Consider the following 23600-nt stretch of genomic DNA (forward strand, 5'->3'; position numbering starts at 1 on the left):
TTGGTTGTGGGTTAACACCATAAAAAAGGTCTATATGATAAATAAGAAAACAAGAAAGAGGGAGAGAGAGAGAGAGAGAGGGGTACCTGCAGCAGTAGAGGGATGAAGGTCTCAATCTCCAGGATCTGAGCTGCTTCCTCCATTAGAATATTATCATACTGAAGACATCAGAATTAATTTAAATAAACCACTCCCAACATAGTAAAGTACACTATAAGGCCGTGTTCACATTTGACAAGAAAAGTTGACAATGTCGCTTTTAGTAAAAAAAAGCTTGCAGCGTTGTGGTTACAAATAGCAGCCGGCAATGTCCAGGGGCAGAATTTGTGCACGAAGGCAGCTCAGAGAGACAGGCTTCATAGGCAGTGTAACAGAATTCTATTTGAATTATAAACAGAGAGCGCTTTCTCTAGGATCTGAGAAAGCGCCGAACCGTTCTCGTTGCTTAAAAGTTCCACTCTGTGCCGATCCGTGCCAGCCGGAACACCGCAGGGCTGATAACGGAAATTTTTAGAATGTAAACACAAACGTGTTGCCTTGGTAACACAAGAGACTAAGCTATAAAGCCTCTGTGCGCATTCATTAGCAAGATTAAAAAATTCCGAGCCGAGAACAGTTTGTAATCGTGCCGTGTCGAACCAGGCTCACGTGGAAACATAACTGTAACCGTTTCAGTCTGTGCTTAGAACGGTTAGGCGCGATGGTGGAAAAGCGCTCAGAGTGCATCTTTGCAATGACCAATCACATATTTAAAAGCTACAATACCAATTTCTCGCTAGAAATGCAATCAAAGGTTATTGAAAGTGAAAATTAAACTTACATTTATACAAAACTATGCTCCAACAGGCGTTTCGGCCACCATTTTAATTTTTCGAGCATAATCGATCAATCAACTTCCTAGCATGTTGTTATGAAAACGACAGGTCTCGCTACTCGCTTGTCATTGGTTAGCTGTGAAAAAGGTGTTTGACGTAGTTTTTCCCCAGAAAAGTTTAACTTTTTTCAACTTCAAAAAAACGCTCTGAGCTGCAGATGCCGGCGCTGGTGTTTTTAAAAAAGCGCTCAAGACTTTTTTGAAAACAGGATTTAGTCCATAGGATTATAATGTAAAACAGACGCTAGCAGCTTCAAAAAAAAAGTAAAATCTGAACATAGCCTTAGTCGAACATTTGGACTAGACATGTGCACGGTTAACCGCGGTCACCACTAAATCCTACTGAAACCGAGCTGGCTACGATAATGCAAGGTATCGAATATTTTTTTAATGCGTAGCTTGTCCGTGAAGCACGGCTCTGGGATCAGTAGGAAATGCTGCTCGATCTAAAAGCAGTGCGGGTTTGAGTCGCTTATAATGTGTATTTGAAAAAGCAACACCCGTCAAACATGATCGTTATAAATATACTTTATTATCATGAAAATACCTGAGGAGGCTTGAGGAACAGTGATAAAAAAAATGTCCTTAGGCATTTCCTAGAGCTACTTGTGTTATGGTCTTCTTCTGCAGTGCGTATTTGGAGTTTCTGCACGAGAGCGCCCTCTGACTTTTGGATGCAGCAGCATTTTACCGTACTTCACTCACAAGTTGTGCATAAATCACGTGATATATATTTTCGGTTAACCGGGCAGATGTCTAATTTAAACACATCTGTTTCAGAACCATAACCATCAAAACCGAAACAACACAACTGGAAACAACCACATCAAACGAATCAAAACTACCTTTTCTTAGTAAGAACATTTATATTTGTCTTTAAATCATTTACAAATAAAAAAATATATAATTTTGATTCAACTGGATTAAGAATCTGCTCTGAAGAATGACGTGTTTGCGAATCACTAGCACACGGCATCGGCGATACCTTGAAGCCAAGCTCCACCAGATCATGCCGCTTGAGAGCGGCGTGCGTGCAGGTCATGGCGATGATTTTGGCTTCTTTCACCAGCAGATATTTGGATCTATCCAGCCCACTTCTCAACAGCTCAAATGCCCTGAACTCCTGCAGATGAAATGTTTGAAAAATGTCTTGCCTGTAGAACACTCTTTGTACATATATTGATAATGCATCAAAGGCATTATTGAAAAATGTAAATGCAAACACTCAAACAGTTAAAAACAGCTAACAATACAGTGATATAAAACCACTGTCAGCATGTGAATGGAAGTTTTAACAGCGGTTTAAATCCCTGTCTATTTCATGTCTAATCTTTAAAAATGAGGATTGCACCCATTGGCATTAATGTATTTACATTCGTTTCCGGGATGTGTTAGAAATGAGTTCCTTTGGTCATCCTCAGAACAGCATACAGTGAAGAGAGGTTGACCCAGCTGCTTATTTTCAGTACTGTCTCCAGTGGGAAATGAATATTTGATGTGCAACTGCATTAATAATAATCCCATCAAAACATTCAATATTGATGAGGACATTTTTAACCCGCAGTAGTTACAGCGACGCTGTTTCTCGACGACCAAACAGACAAATCCACACAGGCCCTACCCCACACAGTGTAAACCTACCTTGAGAAACATGTTTTTTAGCATGCTGATGTCTTTTTCCAATTCAATCAAATAATTAAAAGCAATACGTCCTTGCATTCCATGTAACAGTGAATTTATCTGACTACTGAATGTTACGACTACCATCAAATTATAGAGAATAGGGCTGCAACTAACGATTATTTGATAATCGATTAGTTGGACGATTATTTTTTCGATTAATCGGATAAAAAGTTTAATTAGATCTTTTGCTTATAATGACTAAATCAGAGATGGGAAAAGTATACACAACCGAACTCATTTGCCTTCTCCCAAAATGTTGTGGATGTCTCCCTAATTAACACACCAAGGCTGAGTTGATTCAGGTGTGTCATAGTAGAAGCAGCCGACAATAGTCTCCCAAACATGGGAGGGAGGGGGCGGTTGGCCAAAGAAATCATTTTTTTTGTGGCATGAAAAGTGAGATATTTGTCATTCAAATGTAGTGAAGTACAGTAAAAAGTATCCAGAAAAAATAATACACAAGTATAGTACAAAAAGTGTACTTCGTTACTTCCCACCTCTGATATAAATAAACCACAAATTGGGTTTTACAAATAGAATCTTTAATTTTGTCGTTTAAAACACCTCTCATCTTTAAACTTTAAAACTGCACAGCTTTAAGAGATGCATGCAAAACTCGTCTGACTTAAAAACTGCGCACCAAGCACTGCACGGAGAGACGCATGCACGGAGAGATACGTTTGACTTTAAAACTGCGCAACTCGCGCTGCACGGAGAGACGCGTCTGACTTTAAAACTGTGTAGCTCATGCTGCAAGGAGGGACATTTAAAAGGGAGGAAGACATGCTTGATTTATAACTGTGCAGCTCACAAGTGACGTCAACTATTCGTTGACAACTATTTTCATTATCGATAATTATCGATTTTATGGATTAGTTGTTGCAGCCCTAATAGAGAACCATGTAATAATCGCCATGTTGTCAATTTTGTTAAATTGAAAAAAAAAGTTATTATTCCATAACAGACTTCATTTATATTTTAATCATCAATTTATATTTTAATGTGCAGTCTCTTGAAATGCAAATCTGCATTAACAGCTGTCCATAAATCAATATTTGTTTAATATAATAATCATTATTTATTTCTGTATTTATTTAAATGCTCACCGAGTGCTCATCAAGATACTTTTTATTTTTTAGTGTGTTATTAAATTATTAAATTAAACTAATTATTAAAAACAATCAATTCAGTTCAAAACTACATATAGAGACATAAATCGTAATTATGGTGATATACATTTTTCAAATGTCACATGCCTATATTAGATATCTAAAGATTTAGTAAAATACTGCCGATAATTTGCTCCTTATACTTCGAACCAAAGCCACCAAAATTAGTTTCCTGTCACACTTCTTGTCTCACCTCCAGCTGGGTAAAGATCTTGCGGATGTGCCGGTAACAGCCCTCGGCGATATCCATGTCCTCCTGGTACGTTTGCCCTTTGAACACAGGCTGGGGGGCGTTGGCGAAGTACTTGTGGAAGGGAAAATGCGCCGCTACGTCTTCTGTCTGCACCTCTCGGCCGGGCTTCGCCTTCACTTTACTCATGTATTCTTCCCAACGGGACATCACCTGCGACAGACAGATCATTTCAGCGCCACTCATTAATACAAACAGCCTGGTCTTAACACACACTTCATTAGACCTACACGTGTGGCAGCAGCTCTGGCGTCAGAGCTGAGGATTGATGATTTTTTGCACTCATTTAATAAAGAAGTCAGCTGCCTCCTTGCTGCTCACTGCCCAGAGTAGACGCTGAGAGAGGCGATCCACTGGTACAGCGAGACCTCACACTCGCGGGGCAGTACTGCCGACATTTTGTCACTGAATGAAAGCTAAGGTTTATCCAAAAAAACACTTAAGTTTGTATGTATGCCAGGGTTTTTCCAGGAATTGGAGGCGTTATTAAAATATATGTTTTTTTCGAACATGTGCCGATGAACGTTACGTAACTTTTCTTAGTCCTTTATTGGGCAATTCTCCCAGAAAAGCACACCCACGGCAAGGCGAAAGAAATAGAACGCCCACGCGTCAACCGACAAGCCATAGGAAGACCCGCTTACCATCAAGATTAAGCGGTAAGTGAAACTAAATCAAATGTCTGTGTTTTGTTGGCAATGGGTGCGCACATGCTTTAGTTCCGCCCTCCCCCCACACGCGTCATTTGTTTTCTGAAATAATCGTACAGCTGTAACTATCGTTTATAAATGTGATCAAACTAAAGACTCTACGGATATTTGAAGCGTACAGGACTATTCTGTACATCCTCAAGATTAACATGAGATATGCAGAAACTGTCCCGAGTTACGGCCACTTTAAGGGAACACCTAAATCACACTATATTAGATCTCAATGTACAAAATATCCAGGTTGAACTCTTCACTTATATACTTTGCATAATGTTGTGAGAAAAAAATAATGTGACAATGGTCAATAAATGCCAAAATCATAAACACATTCAGGCCCGGAATTACAATAAAATCACTGTAAAAAAAAAGATAATAGTGGCTCATTCAACTTGTTTGAATTTCACCACAGTAACTCATCATGTTAGTCAGTAAAGTGCATGGCCCCACGTGCCCGTATGAATTTCCAGCAATGTCTGGGCAGACTCCTGACGAGGTGACACATGGTGTCCTGGGGGATCTCCTCCCAAACCTGGCACAGAGCATAAGTGAGCTCCTGGATGGCTACTGATACATGAGATCCCAGAGATTCTCGACTGGATTGAGGTCTGGGGAACGTGAGGGCCAGTCAATGGCATCAATGCCTTCATCACCCAGAAACTGCCTACAGACTCTGGTCACATGAGGTCGGGAATTATCATGCACCAGGAGGGATCTGCACTGCACCATCCCCATACTTCATAGCACGTGGAGGTCTGTGAGACCCTCTGAGGATGGTTCTCCCCAGACCACCCTTGCTGTTGCCTCTCCAGTGTACCTGTTGTCACTTTTATTTGCACCAAAACAAGTAAAAATGGTTCACAATCACTAATGCTTCCTAACCGGGTTGATTGATATTCCTGAAGGTTAACTGATTTGGTGTTAAACTGTGATGATTAAAGCGGCCCTAACACAAGCGGTTTCTGCCAATCTCATATTAATCTCAAGTACCTATACAGTAGTATTGCATACTTCATATCTTCGAAAAGTATTTAGTTTATTTATTTATAAAAGATAGATACAGCTGTACGATTATTTCCGAAAGCATACGTGCGTGCGGGGGGGAGGGGTAGGCTGAACTAAAGCACGTGCGCATCCATTGCCAACAAAACACAGACATCAGTTTCACTCACCGCATGCGGTTCATGTCCGGCATCTTTTAGCGCTGGGACGGCTCCATATATCAGTTTCAAACCATCTCCAAATCCAGCGTTATATCCACCGTTTATATAACATTCATCACTGAAATGCAGGGAACAAACAAACACCTGAACTTCGCCAACGTATGCTCTCTCTCTCTCTCTCCTGCACACAAGTGAAAGTGACGTCTGCGCATGCTCCTTCTCCTGCTCTCCTTGCTGCCGTGTGCTTTTCTGAGAGAATTGTCCAATAACGGACTAAGAAAAATTGGTACGGAACGGCTTTATATGTTCGAAAAAAACTTTCCGAAACCTGTACGATCGCTGGGGGAGTGTATCGAGCACAGAAATACTACGTAATACACCCAACTCGATTTTTGACAAGTTGACCGAGAAGACAGCACGTTTAACATTGTAAAGAAGTCAGAATGCATGACACATCGTTGCACCACCCCTTTAAGGGGCGGTTTCCCGAACAAGGATTAGTTTAAACCAGGACTAGGCCTTAGTTAAATTAGGATATTTAAATTGACGTACTTAAAAAAAAACATTACTGGTGTGTATCTTGAGACAAAACAACCGCACTGATATATTTTAAGATATGACAGTGTAAGTTGTTTTTGTTTAAGACGCCTTTAACATTTCAGATAGTCTGAGACTGGGCTTAAGCCCTGTCCGGGAAACCGCCCCTAAGTGTTCCCTTATTTTTTTTGAGCAGTGTACAAAACCTAGTTTTAAACTTAAAAAAGTTTTTAGAAGTTGTGCTTGAGAATTTTTTGTTAAAATTCTGATCTATGGTTTATAACGGTTTAATTGCAGGTTATATGGTTGAGCTGGACAAAACTATTAAATCACAATTTCACAACTAAATTAAATCTCATTCCAATTTGCATGGAAACTGGAATAAGATTTACATCTCACAATGCTGTAGAAAACAACGAACATTTTTGTGTGCAATATATTGTACAACTAATGATGGGACTCGGTATGAGGCCTTGGAGGACGGTGAAAGGCAGGTTTGGTAAAGTACCTGGTATAGATAAAAGTGTCCAGCAGTCTCACAGGTGTAGGAGACATCTCCAGGAACACCCAGACTCTCCTGCAGACGAGCAACTTCCTGCAGGAGCTCCAGACGGCGAGAGAGCACGTAATTCACTCGTCCGTATCTGCCGGACAACAGAAGAGAGTCATTACCAAAGAGAAGCTAAAGGAACACAGCAGCCTGTCCTCGTACCAGAACCGAGTGTTCTTTCTCAATCCCCAGCAGTGACCGCGGCAAGAACTGTCAGAATCATCAGATCACTCCAGCGCTTTGTACAAAAACACGTCTCATAAGTGGCAGGGATATGAGGATGAGACGCCACACATGGAACTAAACAATGCAGCACAAAACAGGTTGCCTTCAGAAGTGACAATGACATCCATTCTCTCCACAAATAATGTGATTTGAAGGTCTAATCTCTGAGACCTAACGTGAATTGAGTAATTTTAGAGATTACAGTGTGTGAAAATCCAGGGGATCAGAAGTTCCAAAAATATGCATTGCAGCCACACGATTGGCTGAACAGATAATCCCACGAATATGAAGGTGTATGTTTCTGGTGTTGTTTCTGTCTCTAACCTGCTGAAATCTTTTTCGGTCTCGAGTTCTTCTTCTCCATGACCCATACGCAGCAGGTGTCGCTCATCGATGTCCAGTGCCATGATCTTCTCAAACAACTGATTCAGAGCCTGGACGACACAAACACACGGTTCATTTCTTTAAGGACCCATTAACCTGTGCAGCTTGTGAGCCGGTCGGTGGTGTGTACCTGATTCGAGTGAGTGACAATCAGTGTCCTCTGCTCTGGAAAGTTGTGGTAAAGATTTGAGATAATCTGAACAGCCACGTCTGTTTTTCCTGTTCCTGGAGGACCAACGACCTGCAGCGTCAAAGGAGTAGATGTTATTATGACTGCTTGTTTTAAAGGGATAGTTCACCCAAAAATGAAAGTTCTGTCATCATTTATTCACCCTCAGGTTGTTCCAAACCTGTATAAATTCATTTGTTCTGCTGAACACAAAGGAGGATATTTGGAAAAACGTCAGTAACAAAACAGATCTCATCCCTCATTTACTGCCATAGTGGGGGAAATAAATACTACGGGAGTCAATGAGGGGATGAGATATGTTTGGTTACTGACATTCTTCCAAATATCTTTGTTTTTAGCAGAACAAAGAAATGTATACAGAGGTGGAACAATCTGAGGGCGAGTAAATGATGACAGAACTTTCATTTTTGGGTGAACTGTCCCTTTAATTTTAAAATCAATAAAACAGAAGTGATCATTGCTGAGACTAATATGGCGGTAAACAAATCTCTTACCATAGTAAGGCCTGGCTGCATGCCTGCACGAATGGCTTCAATCTGGGTTGGTGTAAACTGAATGGTGTTCCTGTTAGAGAAGACAAACATTTTCCAGAGTTTTAATCTGTGGTTGAAACACACATTAAAACGGAATATTATGCAGTTGTATTATAAAGTATACTATTATATAGTCATGAATATTATAAAGTCACATCATGTGCAACCAATTTAAATCTTAAAACGATGGCCCCTATTCTCCACCACTGCATGGATGAGAGTGAAAAGGCCTTTTTTGAATATCTCATTTGAGTCATACACCTTTAGTGTTTAGAACCACAAGAACCTTTAGGGGCAGGAAATGTGTACCGTTTGGGCTGGTTATAGGGATACGGCCCCCTGTTAGGAATCACGTGCGGCTCCACCACCAGCGTGCGATCTTCCTCGTCTGGCAAGTCTTCCTCATCTGCTTTTCGCTTTTTACCCTTTGTGTTCTGCACTGGGAATTGAATTCTGCAGAACGAAGACATCAAAGAACAAAGGCATCTTTACCTAGTACCATCACCAAATACTGATGGGTTTGTTAAAAATAACACAGCAAAAAACGGTGGGCAACGCAATAGGATCTTGGAACAGAACTCTTGTTTTACCGTAAACGCAGTTTGAAATTCAACATTACTGGAGACCTCTGACCTAAAAGGCGGGACCTGTCGAGCAGGGTCCTCCTCTGTGACCTTCACAGTGTAACCTGGGAAGCAGGACTTCAAGTGCTCGATGGACAGGAAGGTGTCGTTAAAGTCCAGAGAGGAAATCTGATTCGCCATCTTGGAGTAATGGGCACTTCCGGGATCTCCATAGCCCAGAATAATGTCATGAAGCCAGTCGGGTACCACGCACTCGGTGTTCATGAGGTTACGGATTGTCTCCAGCACAGCCTGAAAAGCAAAAATAAAAAAGTCAAAGTTAAAAGTTTGTGACAGACTTTGAAACACTGTCACACAAGGGACATGTTTTACCGCTCTATTTATTAGTTATTTGATGTATTATAGAGTTTTAATTGGTTTACGTGTTTTCTTAAGTTCATTGTATTCCTCTTAACCTTTGTAGTGTGTATGTCTTTAAGAAGTGCTAAGTTGGTCTGTCATGTGACTGGAAGCAGGAAGTATATATATGATGAAACCAGCATGGTCGAGGAAGCTTCTCATATAACAACTGACCTGAATTGTGGCGTCATCATCTTGTGGACTCACCTTTTCAGACTCCTTGGATTGTATATACACTGGTGGACACTCGCACTTGGGACTTTTACAACACACTGGGATTCAAGGACTGTTTTGGGGTATGGCGCATTGGACTGTATACTTTTAACGGCCGGAGTTTTCCTGGTTTTATTGTGTTGTTTTATAGTTTCATGTGAACATTGTAAATACAAATACCACACTTATTGTCTAATAAGGTTTTATGTCATTCTTTTAACACTACAAGATCTCTCACAGTTTAATCTGACCCCATCTTTTAACATTGTGACGCCTCCGATAAGGCTGGTTGTTACAACTTTATGCTGACACAGTCTCTCAAGAGGAGTCTTCTGACCTTGAAGTTGTTCTCTTTGGGTTTGCGTCTCATGATGAAATTGAAGTTCTCGTATGGGTCTTCCTCTCTGTTCTGGATGCTGTTGGTCATGTCCTGCTGGTACTGGTTCGGGTCGAGCCATACCCGGAACGTTCTAGTGTCGCCTTTCAGCTTGGGCTTTGGTTCAGGACCTTGACAGAAAACATTCATGCAACATTCATATATGAATATCAGAACAACCTTTCTGGGAAGTGACCGCTGCATATTACAATAAACATGATCTCAAACCAAATGCAATTCATAAATGTAATTCTTATTCTTAAAGGGAAATAATTCTTATTCTTAATGTGAATTAATGTAATGCTCTAAATGACTAAAATGAATCTCTAATACAAAATATTGTGCATACGAATGCCTCTTATTCATTTTAAAATAACTGTTACAGACAGCCTCTCACAGCTTATTACTTAAAGGGGTCATATGGCGGAAGTACGTGTATTTCTATGTTTTTGGTGTGTTATAAGTTGCCCATGCATGTATTAGACACGTAACATTGCACAAATGAAAGTGTGGGAACAAAAGATGCATTCTATCTAAAAGCGAATGCTCAACCAGACTTGCCTGAAACGCCTCGTGTAACCACACCCCGGCGAATCTACGTAACTTCGTAACATGATTTGACTAAGACCGCCCAAATCTACACGTAGTTAAGGTGGGCGTAATTGTAAATCTCATTGTATCGCCTGTCAGTACAATTGCTTTGGAACCTGATGTTCCGAATATGGTAAGAGGCGTTACATTTCCGTAAAATGCTTGCAGTATTTGACCAATCACTACGCACTGGTGAACTGGCCAATCATAGCACACCTCGCTTTTCAGAGCCATGAGCTTTGTAAAAAATCAGCGCGTTTCAGAGGTGGGGCAAAGAGGAGATACAAACATGCACGGTATGTGGAAAATACAACGTTTTTTAAACTTTAAATGGTGTATACACATTGCGTTACATTTAAAACAAACAATAATATTCGTTTTAGCCGTGCAATATGACTCCTTTAAAGAAACCTTAGCATTTCTGGTCCAATAATTCTGCCTGTGTTTTCTACTCCGCTTGTTTTTATTTGTTATTTTTGGTGGCAGGGTAACAAACAATAAGCGGCCACATTTCAATTCCTAAATCTTAAAGGAATAATTCACCCAAATATCTGCATGCTGTATGTTTATAGCGTGATTAGGTGAAAACATTTTGTTTATCTGAAGAAAAGAAGTCATGTTAAGGATGAAATAAATTTAAATTGAGAGTAAGGGTAAGTTAATTACATTTTTATTATATATAATATACACTTTTGTTTTTGCCCCATTTTTCATGAGCTGAACTCAAAGATCTAAGACTTTTTCTATGTACACAAAAGGCCCATTTCTCTCAAATACCGTTTACAAATCTGTGTTAGTGTTAGTGAGCACTTCTCGTTTGCCGAGATAATCCATCCACCTCACAGGTGTGGCATATCAAGATGCTGATTAGACAGCATGATTATTGCACAGGTGTGCCTTAGGCTGGCCACAATAAAAGGCCACTCTAAAATATGCAGTTTTAATGTAACTCAAATCTTTGAGTTCAGCTCATGAAAAATGGGGGCAAAAACAAAAGTGCTGCATTTATAATTTTGGTCAGTGGCAAAGGAATGTGGCATTTTGGTTAAAATGGCAATTTGTTGAGCAGTGCATTCCATACTCTTACCTTCCTCTATGACTCGGCCCTTATCATCCAGCATGCCCTGCACCTCACAGCCTCTGACGTATACCAGACCGGCCTGATCCACAAACGGCTGCCGGCGGTCAAAGCGTGTACCGTACAGCAGGTTGGGCCGCACCGTTATTAGAAAGCACACGTCGTGTTTACGCAGCCCTGTAATAACCAAAGAACAATGTGAAGAGTTACGATCCAGAGAACAGAATACACAAGTTTCTGACATTCTAGTCTCTTATTTGAAGACTTTCACTTGAAATGTTTATGCCATAAAACTAACAGCACATCTTACGAAAATCAAGATCATTCAGATGAGTAATTGTAATGCATTACTTATAATAAATATGAATACAGAATTCATATCTCACCCTACACAGAGCGCAGCGAAATGAAGTGACAGAGTCCCATACAGAAAGGGAAAAAGATTCATACCTTCCCACTCATTTTTAATTTGATCGCGGACGTTGAGGTTAATCGTGACGTCGGCACGCACACGGGCGGGCCAGTTCTCGCCGATGTTAGGCTTCGCCACCTCCACTATAGTAAAGGAACTGATGGTTTGTGCCATTCTAGCCCAGCCACCGAACACCACCCCTCCATATTCAGACTGCCTGTGAGTCAAACATCATTATCCTTATATATGTGTGCATTTATGCAATTTACTACAGTATTGAATTGTGACACTGAAAACCAACCATGGCTTCATTCGTAACACAATGTCCTCGATGTCCTGACGGATCTCATAGGTGGACTCAAGACGGAAGAGGTTGAAGTTTCTTAATAGGTAGTCATGCAGGGTGAGGAACTGCAGGTTCAGCTTTGGGAGAGCCAGACAACCTTTCGATAAAAAACGACACGAAACAGTCACATGACATCTTACTGAATTTCACAACACGTCTGAAGACAAAAACAGTTCAAAGTAAACCATTGAGAATGAATTTCTATGATACACATGTATGTGGCAGACATGCCCACCTTCTCCTGAATAATACTCGGTGGGAACGATGTTCTCATCCCAGATGATCTTCTCGGTGGGGTAAAGAGGCATCTGGTTGAGCTGCTCGATCTGAGAGATCCGCCTCTTATGGTGGGACACCTAAATGGAAATTAGAAAGAAGACACAGCTCGGTGAGGTTTTCGGACGAGTCTGGGGTCAAAATAAGCATGTGCCACACATACACCCTTCATATATAGAACCGTTACACACCCACAAACACAATTTATGAGTTTTTCAACAGTCCAGAAATGACAGTGAGTGAAATACAAACCGTAGGATTTCTGGCTGGCTTTGAACCCATTTTCATGAATGTCTTTTGGTAGATCTGGGTTGTTGTTTGTAATTGTTTTAAAACGAAAAGAACAATTATTTGGTTCAAGTTACGTTTTTGTTTTGCCATTTACAGCTTTTATATTACAGAGTAAGATATCTAATCCAAGATATTAGATAAAAAATATAACAATGCAATCAGAAGTGAAACCCGCTGAACAAACTAACTACAGCGCCCTTAAGGAGATAATGCAATTATTTTATACCGTAGATCAAGATGAGCTGTCTAAAATTATTAGATCGTCTAAAATTATTAGATCATCTAAATCAACAACATGCATGCTAGACCCTATACCCACAAATCTACTGAAAGAGATGCTCCCAGAAATTATAGATCCTCTTCTTAGTATTATTAACTCATCTCTGATATTAGGACATGTGCCTAAAGCATATAAGGTGGCTGTTATAAGGCCCCTTGTCAAAAAACCCCAACTCGACCCTAGAGAACTAGGGAACTACAGGCCTACTGTATATCGAATCTACCTTTCATATCTAAAGTTCTGGAAAAAGTAGTTTCAACTCAATTATGCTCCTTTCTCCAAAGGAATGACATCAATGAAGAATTCCAGTCTGGATTTAGAGCATGTCACAGTACAGAGACTGCTTTGATCAGAGTTACAAATGATCTGCTATTGGCGTCTGACCGAGGTTGTATCTTGTTGTTGGTGCTGCTAGACCTTAGTGCTGCATTCGATACCATTGACCACAGCACACTCCTACATAGACTCGAAAATTATGTCGGCATTAAGGGAATAGCTTTGAAATGGTTTAAATCTTATTTATCCGACCGTTTTCAATTTGTAGCAATAAACAATGAGGTGTCACGCAAATCGCAAGTCCAGTACGGTGTACCACAGGGCTCAGTCTTAGGGCCTCTGCTCTTCGCATTATACATGCTACCTCTAGGAGATATAATAAAGCGACACGGAGTTAGCTTTCACTGTTATGCTGCTGCCTTATCTTAAACTACTTTAAATGATTTTTTTTTACATTAATCTACACTCCATGCACAATAATGACAAAACAAAAAACTGATTTTTGACAGCTTTGCAAATTTATTAAAAATAAAAAACAAAATAGTAGTCTGTCATTTGAGAGCCACGTCGCCAACACCTGTAAAATTGCGTTTTTCCATCTTAAGAATATATCTAAACTACGTCATATGCTGTCAATGTCAGATGCAGAGAAGTTAATTCATGCATTCATGACATCAAGACTAGATTACTGTAATGCACTGTTAGGTGGTTGCCCTGCAGGCTTATTACAAAAACTCCAATGGTCCAAAACGCGGCAGCTCGAGTTCTTACACGTACAAAAAAGTATGAACATATTAGCCCGGTTCTGTCAACCTTGCACTGGTTACCTATAAAGCATCGCGTTAACTTTAAAATCTTGCTTATTACCTATAAAGCCCTTACATGGTTTAGCTCCTCAGTACTTGAATGAACTCCTTTTGTATTACAGTCCTTCACGTGCATTACGCTCTCAGGCGTCCTGTCAGTTGGTAATACCTAGAATTTCAAAATCAAGTGCAGGTGGTAGATCCTTTTCCTATCTAGCGCCTAAACTTTGGAATAGTCTTCCCTGCACTGTCCGGGAGGCAGACACACTCTGTCAGTTTAAATCTAGACTAAAGACGCATCTTTTTAATCTTGCATACACTACTCTTCCATAATATAAATCCTCTGAGGGTTTAGGCTGCATTAGTTAGATCAACCGGAACCAAAAACACAACTGATGTACTTGTTGCATCAAAGAGTACAGAACAGTACTCTACTCTCAGCCAGTCTTGTCTCATTGTTCCAAGGTTACCACAGCGAGCAGGATGCAGTTCATGGCCTGACCTGATGGTAGAGCGGAGAATGGGAAGCGGCGACCTGACAAGAGCTGAGATGATAGAGCTGGATAAAGAAGGACGCGGTCACCTGACACGTCTTCACCACAAAATTTCAAATGCTATTAGATTATTAATGATAATCTTAAATTATAATTTACCTTATTAGTAAGTTTATTTATTTTATTTAGCCTTGTTGTGCAGAGGCAGCAGCTTTTGCCAGAGGGGAACTGGAATCCCCTGGTTGGGCCTGGGTTCTCCTGAGGTTTTTTTTCTCGATTAGAGTTTTGGGTTCCTCGCCACCGTTTGCATACTGTTTTTTGCACTACTTGCCTGGCCGGGGGGGCTGCTTTAGAATTTTAAAGTTTTACTTAATTAATATTGCATATAGGAATTTATAGTCTGTTATATTTGACCTGTGCTTCTCTCTCCTTTAACTTAAATGTGTGCTCTCACTGAGCTTGTGTGTGTGTGTGTGTGTGTACTTGTCTGTGTACGTGTGTGTGTGTGCGTGCGCGTCTGTGTGTTTGTGCATACTTGTCTGTGTATGTGTGTGTGTGTGCGCATACGTGTGTGTGTGTCTATGTCTATGTGTGTTAGTACGTGTGCATATTGTGTGTGTTGAGTGTTTTGTATGTGGGTATGTCTGTCTTCTGTTTTCAGCTTTTTCTTGTTTTTGCAGGTATAACTTTAATTGTTTTGGTTATAGTCAATATGTCTTATGTACAGCTGCTTTGTAACAATGAAAATTGTAAAAAGCGCTATATAAATAAAGTTGAGTTGAGAGTACAGTAATGAGAGGGCAGGAAAACTTTGAGTGCGAGTCGTCCAACGTGTTATTGTGCAATATGTTGACACGCAGCCCTATTGCTGTCGACTTTTCAGGTTTTAATGCATTAAAACCATTTTAATGCATTTTAATGCATAATTTCGTGAAGTTAAATGAAAACTCAGGTTTAAAGTGACGTTGAGCCAGAGCTTAGCAAGCTGTTTTGACCGATTTCATTCAAACCTCTCTGGTGTGTGTATGTGTGTGTGTGTGTGTAACAGTCTTAAGATGTTTCTTCTGGGAAATTAAATATTTAAGCAACTGCACGCTATGTAAATTTATCTGATGTATTAAGCTTTGCTTTAAAACATAATAGTTTTTTGACTTTTTGACTGTATAAATCCAATCCATCAAGCTATTGCTTGTACTTTAAATGAGCAAACCCTATGAGAGACATGCTCTGCTGAGAAAATATTAAACATTTAATACGAAATTAAGTCAATAGGTCCACGTGACGCAAGCACAGATTTTTTTAAACCGGATGAATGAATCAGGAAAGTGTCAAACAGATTATCCAAATTTAAGTTTGAATAGTTTCCTCTGGGTTATGACCTGCATTAACTCTGTTGTTGCCCACAGCACGTGCACTTCACCGTACCCGACCTCGAATTACTGGCCTGACACTGAATCTATTAACACAACCACATCACGGATAAGAGCGTAATTAAAACAGGCCAAAGCAGGACCACTAATGGACCCAAAACACCCGCAAGAAAAGTTCCAACCAAACGCTCTAATCTGTCAAAACTATAATGGAGTTTATATAGCGGATCATGGGTTTGATTCTCAGGGAACAGGCATGCTGAAGAAACTTTTGGATAAAGGCATCTGCCAAATGCGAAAATGTAAATAATGTTCATTGAAACACTTTATTCAAGGTCCAAAATGATAACCCACAAAAGATAATTTGAGAAATGTCTCGGTGGTTTTGTGTTCATACAATGGATGTCAAATGGGGTCCAATGTTATTTGGTTTCCAACGTTCTTCAACATATCATTATTAGTATTAGGATTAGTGCTTCCTCCATTTTGGATTTTCTAAAAAGGTCATGGTACGACATATTGATCATGTGTTGCTTATACAGGGTATATGCAGGAATCACGGAGCTAAATTGAATACTTTTTAAGACCTTTTTTAAGACTCTTTCCATACATTTTAAGACCTCATTCGCCTAATCTGTTACATTAGCGACACTTTCACTTACATTTACAATATACTTTTTATAAGATAGCACAACTAAACAGTCTTGGTTTGTGATAACTCCTTATTAATGCAACATATTTCAGAAGGGTGGGAACGAAGCACAAGAGAATTAATTGAGTGAATAACCCAATGCAAGGTTTATTCAAGGTGTCCGCGGGGTCTTAAAAAGTATTAAAACTTGATAAATAAATTTAGAGAAAAGTAAGGCCCTTAAAAAGTATTAAAGTCTTAAATGCCATTTTCCAAGGTTCTACATTTTGTATCATCTTTTCATATTTGTACAAAGTGGTCATATGCTAAAGTTTGCCTGAATTTAATCATTGCGTCGGCGAATAGTGGGAGGTCCATTTACACCCGGTTGTTAAACAACATCATTGACTAATGTGGAAATGCAAGTTTTCATGCAAATGGTTGGAGGATAAAGAGTTGGAACCATGGCTGAGGGCCGTCTCTGGATATGCTTATATTTCTTAAAAAATGTAAAAACAACCAAGTTAGGAAAAGCACGGACAAAGTCTTAATTTGTTTATATTAACGAGACTTTTGTATTATTCACTTTTTAATTTAATTTGGACTTTTTTATTTGACAAAATATATTTTTATTTTACCAATAAATGTGCAGCATTTGAGAAATAATAAAAGGGCACTTGTTCATTTCTAATTTGTCTCAACTCATTTTGTAAAAAAAAAACGTCTAAAAAATTACAGTATCCTCAATCATATTGCAATGTGAATCGTTACATCCCAAATACATACAAAATATATTTATTTATATAATTCTCATGCTTACCTATTAAAGGGATAGTTAACCCAAAAATGAAACTTCTGTCATCATTTACTCACCCTCTTGTCATTCGAAACCAGTATGACCTTCTTCTGTAGAACACAAATGAGGATATTTTGAAGAATGTTGGTAACCGAAAAACGGAGGTACTGCCGTTGCTCGGTAACCAAACTTCTTCCGAATATCTTCTTTTGTGTTCTGCAGAAGAAAGAAAGCCATAAAGGTTTGAAATGACAAGAGGGTGAGCTAATAATACATATTCATGTTTCAGTGAACTATCCCTTTAAAGCTGAAGGAACTACATGAAATTAAGTTTATTATTATCACAAGTCTTTTCATGATACAAATTTGCTGGTCAGAATACACCAAACCTGAACTTGCATTTAATGATGAACTTACCAGGAGCTCCAGCAGGAATTCTTTATCGTAGGTCGTCTCCTCGTTGTCTGGCACCTCAGGCAGGAGACACAGGTATGCCGATACCCGGTGGAGGGTGTTTGAACTGCAGAAACAATCAATGCCCACTATAATACATTCTGTCATACTGTGTCATCTAAAACAAAAGAACCCGGCTCAATTTATTTTCTATTTTTAAAGAAGCAAGAACAACATCTGGAGTGATGTTAAAAGATTATGAAATGCCACCGATGAATAGTTATTAAGTAATCTATTAATTTGTAGAGGGAGGTCAAAAAATTGCACCTGAAATTTGGAGCCATATTAGAGGGGGTAAAAAGTGAGATGAGAAATATGCCAGCATCATAATTTTAGTTTTACTCAGAGATTTTTGAGATTTTGACCTCCCTCAACAAATTAATAGATTACTTAATAACTATTCATCGGTGGCATTTCATAATCTTTTAACATCACTCCAGATGTTGGTCTTGCTTCTGTAAAAAAAAATTGAGCTGGGGAAATATAAAAAATTTGGTTGATTTGACACGGCCCATGAACTTTTTCACGCTCTGATCTCACTGATATAATAGCATCAGTTTAAACATCCCTCACCTGAGATGGCCGAATTGTTTGGTCAGAGATTCACGAGTGTCCACGGCCGCCACGTTCGACAGGGCGAAGTCGTTCAGCTCGGGGAAATGAGCGAACGCTGCTCTCTGGAGATATACAAACACAAGTTAACATCATCGAGTGTGCAGGTCATAAATACAGATGAGACAGAAATGAGAAGGGTTACTTGTAGAGAAGTGATTCTGTCGTAGTGGAGGGTGGTCATTTCTTTCTCTGTCAGAGCGGTACCCGTCTGATCGTTGATCTCAAAGCCGGTGTAGAACTTCAACATGTCCAACAACTTAAACACAAATCACTTGGGTTATAACATTTATTTATGTTTCATGTTGCTATAGAAGTTGAATTAAAAACCAAACATGGTAACTGCTAACATTAGTTAACTATACACTCCTGATACAGTGCAGTGCGGTTTGTAGGAGTGTTACCTGGCAGAAGAGGTGACCCTCCTCCTCTCTCTGGGTGAGGTGAGACAGCTGGCAGTTCACCACCAGATGAGCATCATCCTGCACAGTGTTGAACCAGCGGCGGGTCGGGAGCAGAGCCTGACCGAACAAAGTCACAAATGAAACCTTTACTATTCTGCTGAAGAAACAATGTCATGGACAGCGAATTTTCATTTTTGGCTGACCTTTCCCTTTAAAACCACATCAAACGTCTCTTACCTCCAGGTCAATCATAAACTCGATGAATCTCTCGCAGTAATGGACCTTCTCCATGGAGACTGAACCTGAGGGAACACACACAAACATTACACCAGTGAAAACACACATCATTGCACTCAGACAGTCATGAGCAGCGGGGGGGTGGGGGTGATGGGGGGTGTACAACATGAACAGGTGGGTGGCTGGGAGTGGAACGGTGAGAAATGCCTGCAGGTGACCGTCAGCTGCTCTGAAGCTGGGTCACATCACAGGAGGAGAAATGAAGTCACAGCCAGGGGGGTAGCAGGACACTGAGGCATTATGGGTAAGAGAAACCAGCCCCATCTAAACAAGCAGCACTCTATTTAAAGCCAGTGAGCTTCAATGCCAGAATCTACAGAACACAGTTCTGTAATAATATATTGATAGCAAAAGATGCAAATATGAAATTGATGAACTTAAATTGATGTAAACCTCTCAGTTACAACAGAAGTACTCTCGTATGAAATTTTGTGGCATTCAAATCGTTCTTCTGGAATAAGTGTTCACCTAATGCTGGGATGGACCTGAGAACCAGCAGGAATTTCTTGATAAGCTCAGCCAGGAAGGTTCGTTCCATTTTAGCCCTGTGACAATTCGAGAAACGTTTATTAAGTTATGTCTGACATTAATGTTGTTTCTTTCAAATGTACTACGGGTCATGAGATGCCTTACTGTTCGCTTTCCTTCGCGTCCATCTTCTCGTAATTTTTCTTGATGAGGTTCCAAAACTTATGCAGTTTTGGGACTTTCTTCAATTCCTGTTGCAATCGAGTCTGAACAACGACAAAACTAGAGTAAGTGTAACCATTCCAGTGGAAAAGATGTGTGACATTTTCAAGATTTCTCACTTTCGAAAGCATTCAGACTTTAGGGTTATTTTAAAAAAGAACACTCTGAATAATGTTTAGTAGATGATGTGATGTAAAAGAAGTGTGACATTTCCATATTCACCGGTATTAGACACATCCACATGGGCAGAGAAACCAGTTTCTGCACCTGCTCACGTATCAAATCCACTTCCTGTCATGAAGAACAAATCACACAAACTCATAACTCCGTTGTGTGTCAAACCAAAATGTATTCAGACATTTATCAAATGATCACAGCTTATTCGCTGTAGTTTAGAAAATGGTAATGTAATAAAATATGTCAAGAAAACAATTACACTGTCTCAGAATTCACCTAATATAAAATACTCTCAAGGTTACTGAAATGACCTGTACTTTATTATCACTAAAAAAATTCCATTTGCATGATATGTTATTATTGCGTTTTTTCTGGTATTTTGTGTGGTTTCCAGCGCTGACTGAAAATCGTAATTTGCTGCTCATTATATTATAATATTGTAAACAAACCAGCGTCAGTAACACTAGTATTATTACAGTGATGAATGATATTGTGCGAGACTCTGCACATTAGAAACACACTGCGCAAGCTTACTTGACAGACCTGAACGTCAGTAACTCTTATTTTATTAACTGTAATGACTAATATCATGTTGCCACATTGTAATACTGTATTTACCCATAAGCAATACCTGTGATATTAACGGAGTACTAAATGTAAAAGCAAGTTTTGTAAATATTACGCACATTATAATAGCATAAAGAATATGATGAAACGATGAATATGATGAAAATATGATGAATATGATAATAGATTCTTAAAGGGGTCATATGACAAGGCTAAAACAAATATTATCGTTTGTTTTAGATGTAATGCAATGTGTATACACCATTTAAGGTTCAAAAACGCTGTATTTTCCACACACCGTGCATGTTTGCTAATATAGTACTTATTTGAGTTTAGTTTCATTACATAGAGAATATCTTGCAATAATACCATGTATTTTAATGCATTTTATTTTACTTTTATTTATATTTAATGTCTTTGTTTCATTAATCTATTATTATTATGTTCAAGCGTTGCACCAATGAAAATTGTGAAAAGCACGATATAAATAAAATTGAATTAATGTCACATGCTTGAAAAGAGGGTTTTCACACTGTGGGTACCCTAATACTTGGCAATGTCTAAGGGTATTTGAAATGAACAAGATGCATGGCCTAATACAAGATGACAGCATAAACATGAGTTAACAATTATTTTGTTAAAAATGAAAAAAAGTCACGCAAACCAACCAGACTGTTGAAGCAGTGATCGAGGAAAAGCAGAAGAACAGTTTGTTCTCGCAGCGACAGGCCGAACTGCTCGCCTGACAGACACGCCTCCATCACGCACTTGAAGAACTGCGGGAAGTGCTCAGGTGCTTTCTTAAAAACCTGAACAGGGACGAACAACAGAGTGTCAATGCATCTCCACGGGAGATCTGCACAAACTTGACATTTAATGAAATATAATAAGATCTACTATTGATTTAAACCATACACTGGTATTCATGTAGAAATCTGTTCGCACACTGAATCCATCTCATTTTGTTCTTTTTTCCCCCTTCACATTACTGTCCCTTTTAAACCAACATTTCACACAAACCTCCCATGCAGGAACGTTCTCACGAAACTTCTCATTAATAATACAGCAGATGGACATCAGGTAGCTGTTTGTGGACGATTCAGGGGTGTAATTCACCCACAGATAGTTCTCAAGATACTGGCTGCAAAACAAACGCACAAACGGTAAGAAGCACCACTGTAGCAAATGTACAGTAAATTACAAAATTTCATTGCAAAATACTTGAGTAAATCACAAACCTGAATTCCAGCAACATAATCTTTCTGATGGCAAATCTGAAAAAAAAAAGATGGACACAAACAATATACACAAATTGATCAAATTATGTATTCTGTACGGCTGTGCTTACAATACAATTAAGAAAAACAGCTAAGTTCAACCATGTTCTGGGAGCTTATTAATAAATGTACTTTGATTTAAGAATCTCATTCTGGTACACGTCTTCAATGATCTGAGAACAAAAAAACATTTCCCAATCATTAGTTGACACTTCCACCGTAAAGCCAGGCTAAAGGTCATTTAATTCATACACAACAGCCGTTGACCCTGTTGTGGGTGTTATATATCCTGTAACAATGCAGGTCTCACCTGAGCATCGAAGGGCAGCTTATTTTTCACGTGAGGAGCCCAGTATTTATTTGCGAGCTTAAGGGGGAATAAAAACACAGTTATATTTAATGAAAGTGACCTATTTGTCAGGTATGGTGACCCATACCCAAAATGTGATCTCTGCATTTAACCCATCCAGTGAGTAGTGAACACACGTACACCCGGAGCAGTGGGCAGCTATCACAAATTTAAAAAAAAATGTATAGTCGCTTTGGATAAAAGCGTCTGCTAAATCAATAAATGCAAGTTAAACATTGTGTAAATAATACATCGAAGTAACAGGTTTTTATTACTCACCTGAGTGACATATTCAGCATTGATCTGTGACACTGAAGGCGCAGACGTCTTCATCACTCTCGAATCTTTCTCCATGTTTCGATCACAAGTATGAATTATATAATTCAATAAATGATAACCATGAAATCAAACGATCATGCTAGTTCCTGCTCCGCTGACCCGCTCTGAACATCAATGTAAATAAAAAAAAGAGGAAAAAAAGAGTTCAAATCAACATTGCTCTTTCCGTGCTAAGAGCAGGTAAGTATAGGGTTATATATGAACTTAATTAATATTTAGAAGTCAAACAAACTTTGTTTATAAGAAAAACGATCCGAATACGTGACAACAGTTTGCTAACATGTGCAAACAAAAGTCGCGGCTCATGACGACTTCCGGTAACTAAGTGTTGAATTTGATAGCTTTCAAAATAAAAGTCTCGAGACTGTTCCTTTGTGTGAACATTTTTGTAGACAAAATATAATTGCGCCAACATAATTTCCTTTATTAGAAAAAAAACTGTACATGTTTTAGAAGGATGACTTGGGCCAAATAATGAAGAGAAAGCAGCCAATGTGAGAAACATGTTGAAAATATTTCGTACGTTTAACAGTTTACATTTATTTTTAGAAGTTTCTAAGACCTCAGTTGGGGTCCGGTTCATATTTAAAATTCACTGCATAACGTGATGTGATTGGCTAAGTGGTGCCTAGCATCAGTTGTGAGTCTTGTGTGACATTAGACAAAAAGCTTATTAGATCAAAATACAGGCATGAATTAATGAACTATTTAAACAGATAAAATCAAAACAAAATTACTACTGGTGATGGCGAAAAGCGATACGTTAACATGGACTTAAAATAAAAAAATCACAGCAACTGTGTTAAAAGTTTACAATGTACTAACGAATAATAGCCACAAGATGCCGCTGTTGTGGAGCTTCTTGATTTTGGTGGCGGTGTCTGTCTAGGCCCCGATGATACCAAAATAAAGTTTGGAGAGGTACCAAATTTCCCCCTTTTCTTTCTTTTT

General features: G+C 39.2%; 1 protein-coding gene across 3 annotated transcripts in view; it reads right to left on the reverse strand.

Moving 5' to 3' along the window:
* The window catches only part of aqr (aquarius intron-binding spliceosomal factor), a 38712-nt gene extending 15745 nt beyond the window's left edge, over window positions 1-22967 (reverse strand). The window contains exons 1-29 of one of the 3 annotated variants that reach the window (XM_057343897.1): window positions 22882-22967; window positions 22590-22753; window positions 22272-22328; window positions 22094-22134; window positions 21923-21958; window positions 21705-21825; window positions 21353-21493; window positions 20163-20231; window positions 19884-19984; window positions 19719-19795; window positions 19191-19255; window positions 18954-19070; window positions 18695-18808; window positions 18511-18614; window positions 17902-18004; window positions 12500-12620; window positions 12220-12361; window positions 11957-12135; window positions 11516-11683; window positions 9799-9968; window positions 8899-9140; window positions 8575-8718; window positions 8227-8296; window positions 7673-7783; window positions 7483-7592; window positions 6892-7027; window positions 3920-4129; window positions 1860-1997; window positions 87-158 (exon numbers count right to left, since the gene is read on the reverse strand). In XM_057343897.1, coding sequence (XP_057199880.1) covers window positions 87-158; window positions 1860-1997; window positions 3920-4129; window positions 6892-7027; window positions 7483-7592; window positions 7673-7783; window positions 8227-8296; window positions 8575-8718; window positions 8899-9140; window positions 9799-9968; window positions 11516-11683; window positions 11957-12135; window positions 12220-12361; window positions 12500-12620; window positions 17902-18004; window positions 18511-18614; window positions 18695-18808; window positions 18954-19070; window positions 19191-19255; window positions 19719-19795; window positions 19884-19984; window positions 20163-20231; window positions 21353-21493; window positions 21705-21825; window positions 21923-21958; window positions 22094-22134; window positions 22272-22328; window positions 22590-22664 — 3234 coding nt within the window. In that variant the 5' untranslated portion in view covers window positions 22665-22753; window positions 22882-22967. Of the gene's footprint in view, window positions 1-86; window positions 159-1859; window positions 1998-3919; window positions 4130-6891; window positions 7028-7482; window positions 7593-7672; window positions 7784-8226; window positions 8297-8574; window positions 8719-8898; window positions 9141-9798; window positions 9969-11515; window positions 11684-11956; window positions 12136-12219; window positions 12362-12499; window positions 12621-17901; window positions 18005-18510; window positions 18615-18694; window positions 18809-18953; window positions 19071-19190; window positions 19256-19718; window positions 19796-19883; window positions 19985-20162; window positions 20232-21352; window positions 21494-21704; window positions 21826-21922; window positions 21959-22093; window positions 22135-22271; window positions 22329-22589 lie in introns of those variants that run through there. The other 2 variants (XM_057343900.1, XM_057343899.1) reach the window with 2 other exon arrangements.
* Window positions 22968-23600: the final 633 nt, after the last annotated feature.

The sequence above is a fragment of the Triplophysa rosa genome, linkage group LG10, assembly GCF_024868665.1.
Source record: "Triplophysa rosa linkage group LG10, Trosa_1v2, whole genome shotgun sequence".
NCBI classification, from domain to species: domain Eukaryota; kingdom Metazoa; phylum Chordata; class Actinopteri; order Cypriniformes; family Nemacheilidae; genus Triplophysa; species Triplophysa rosa.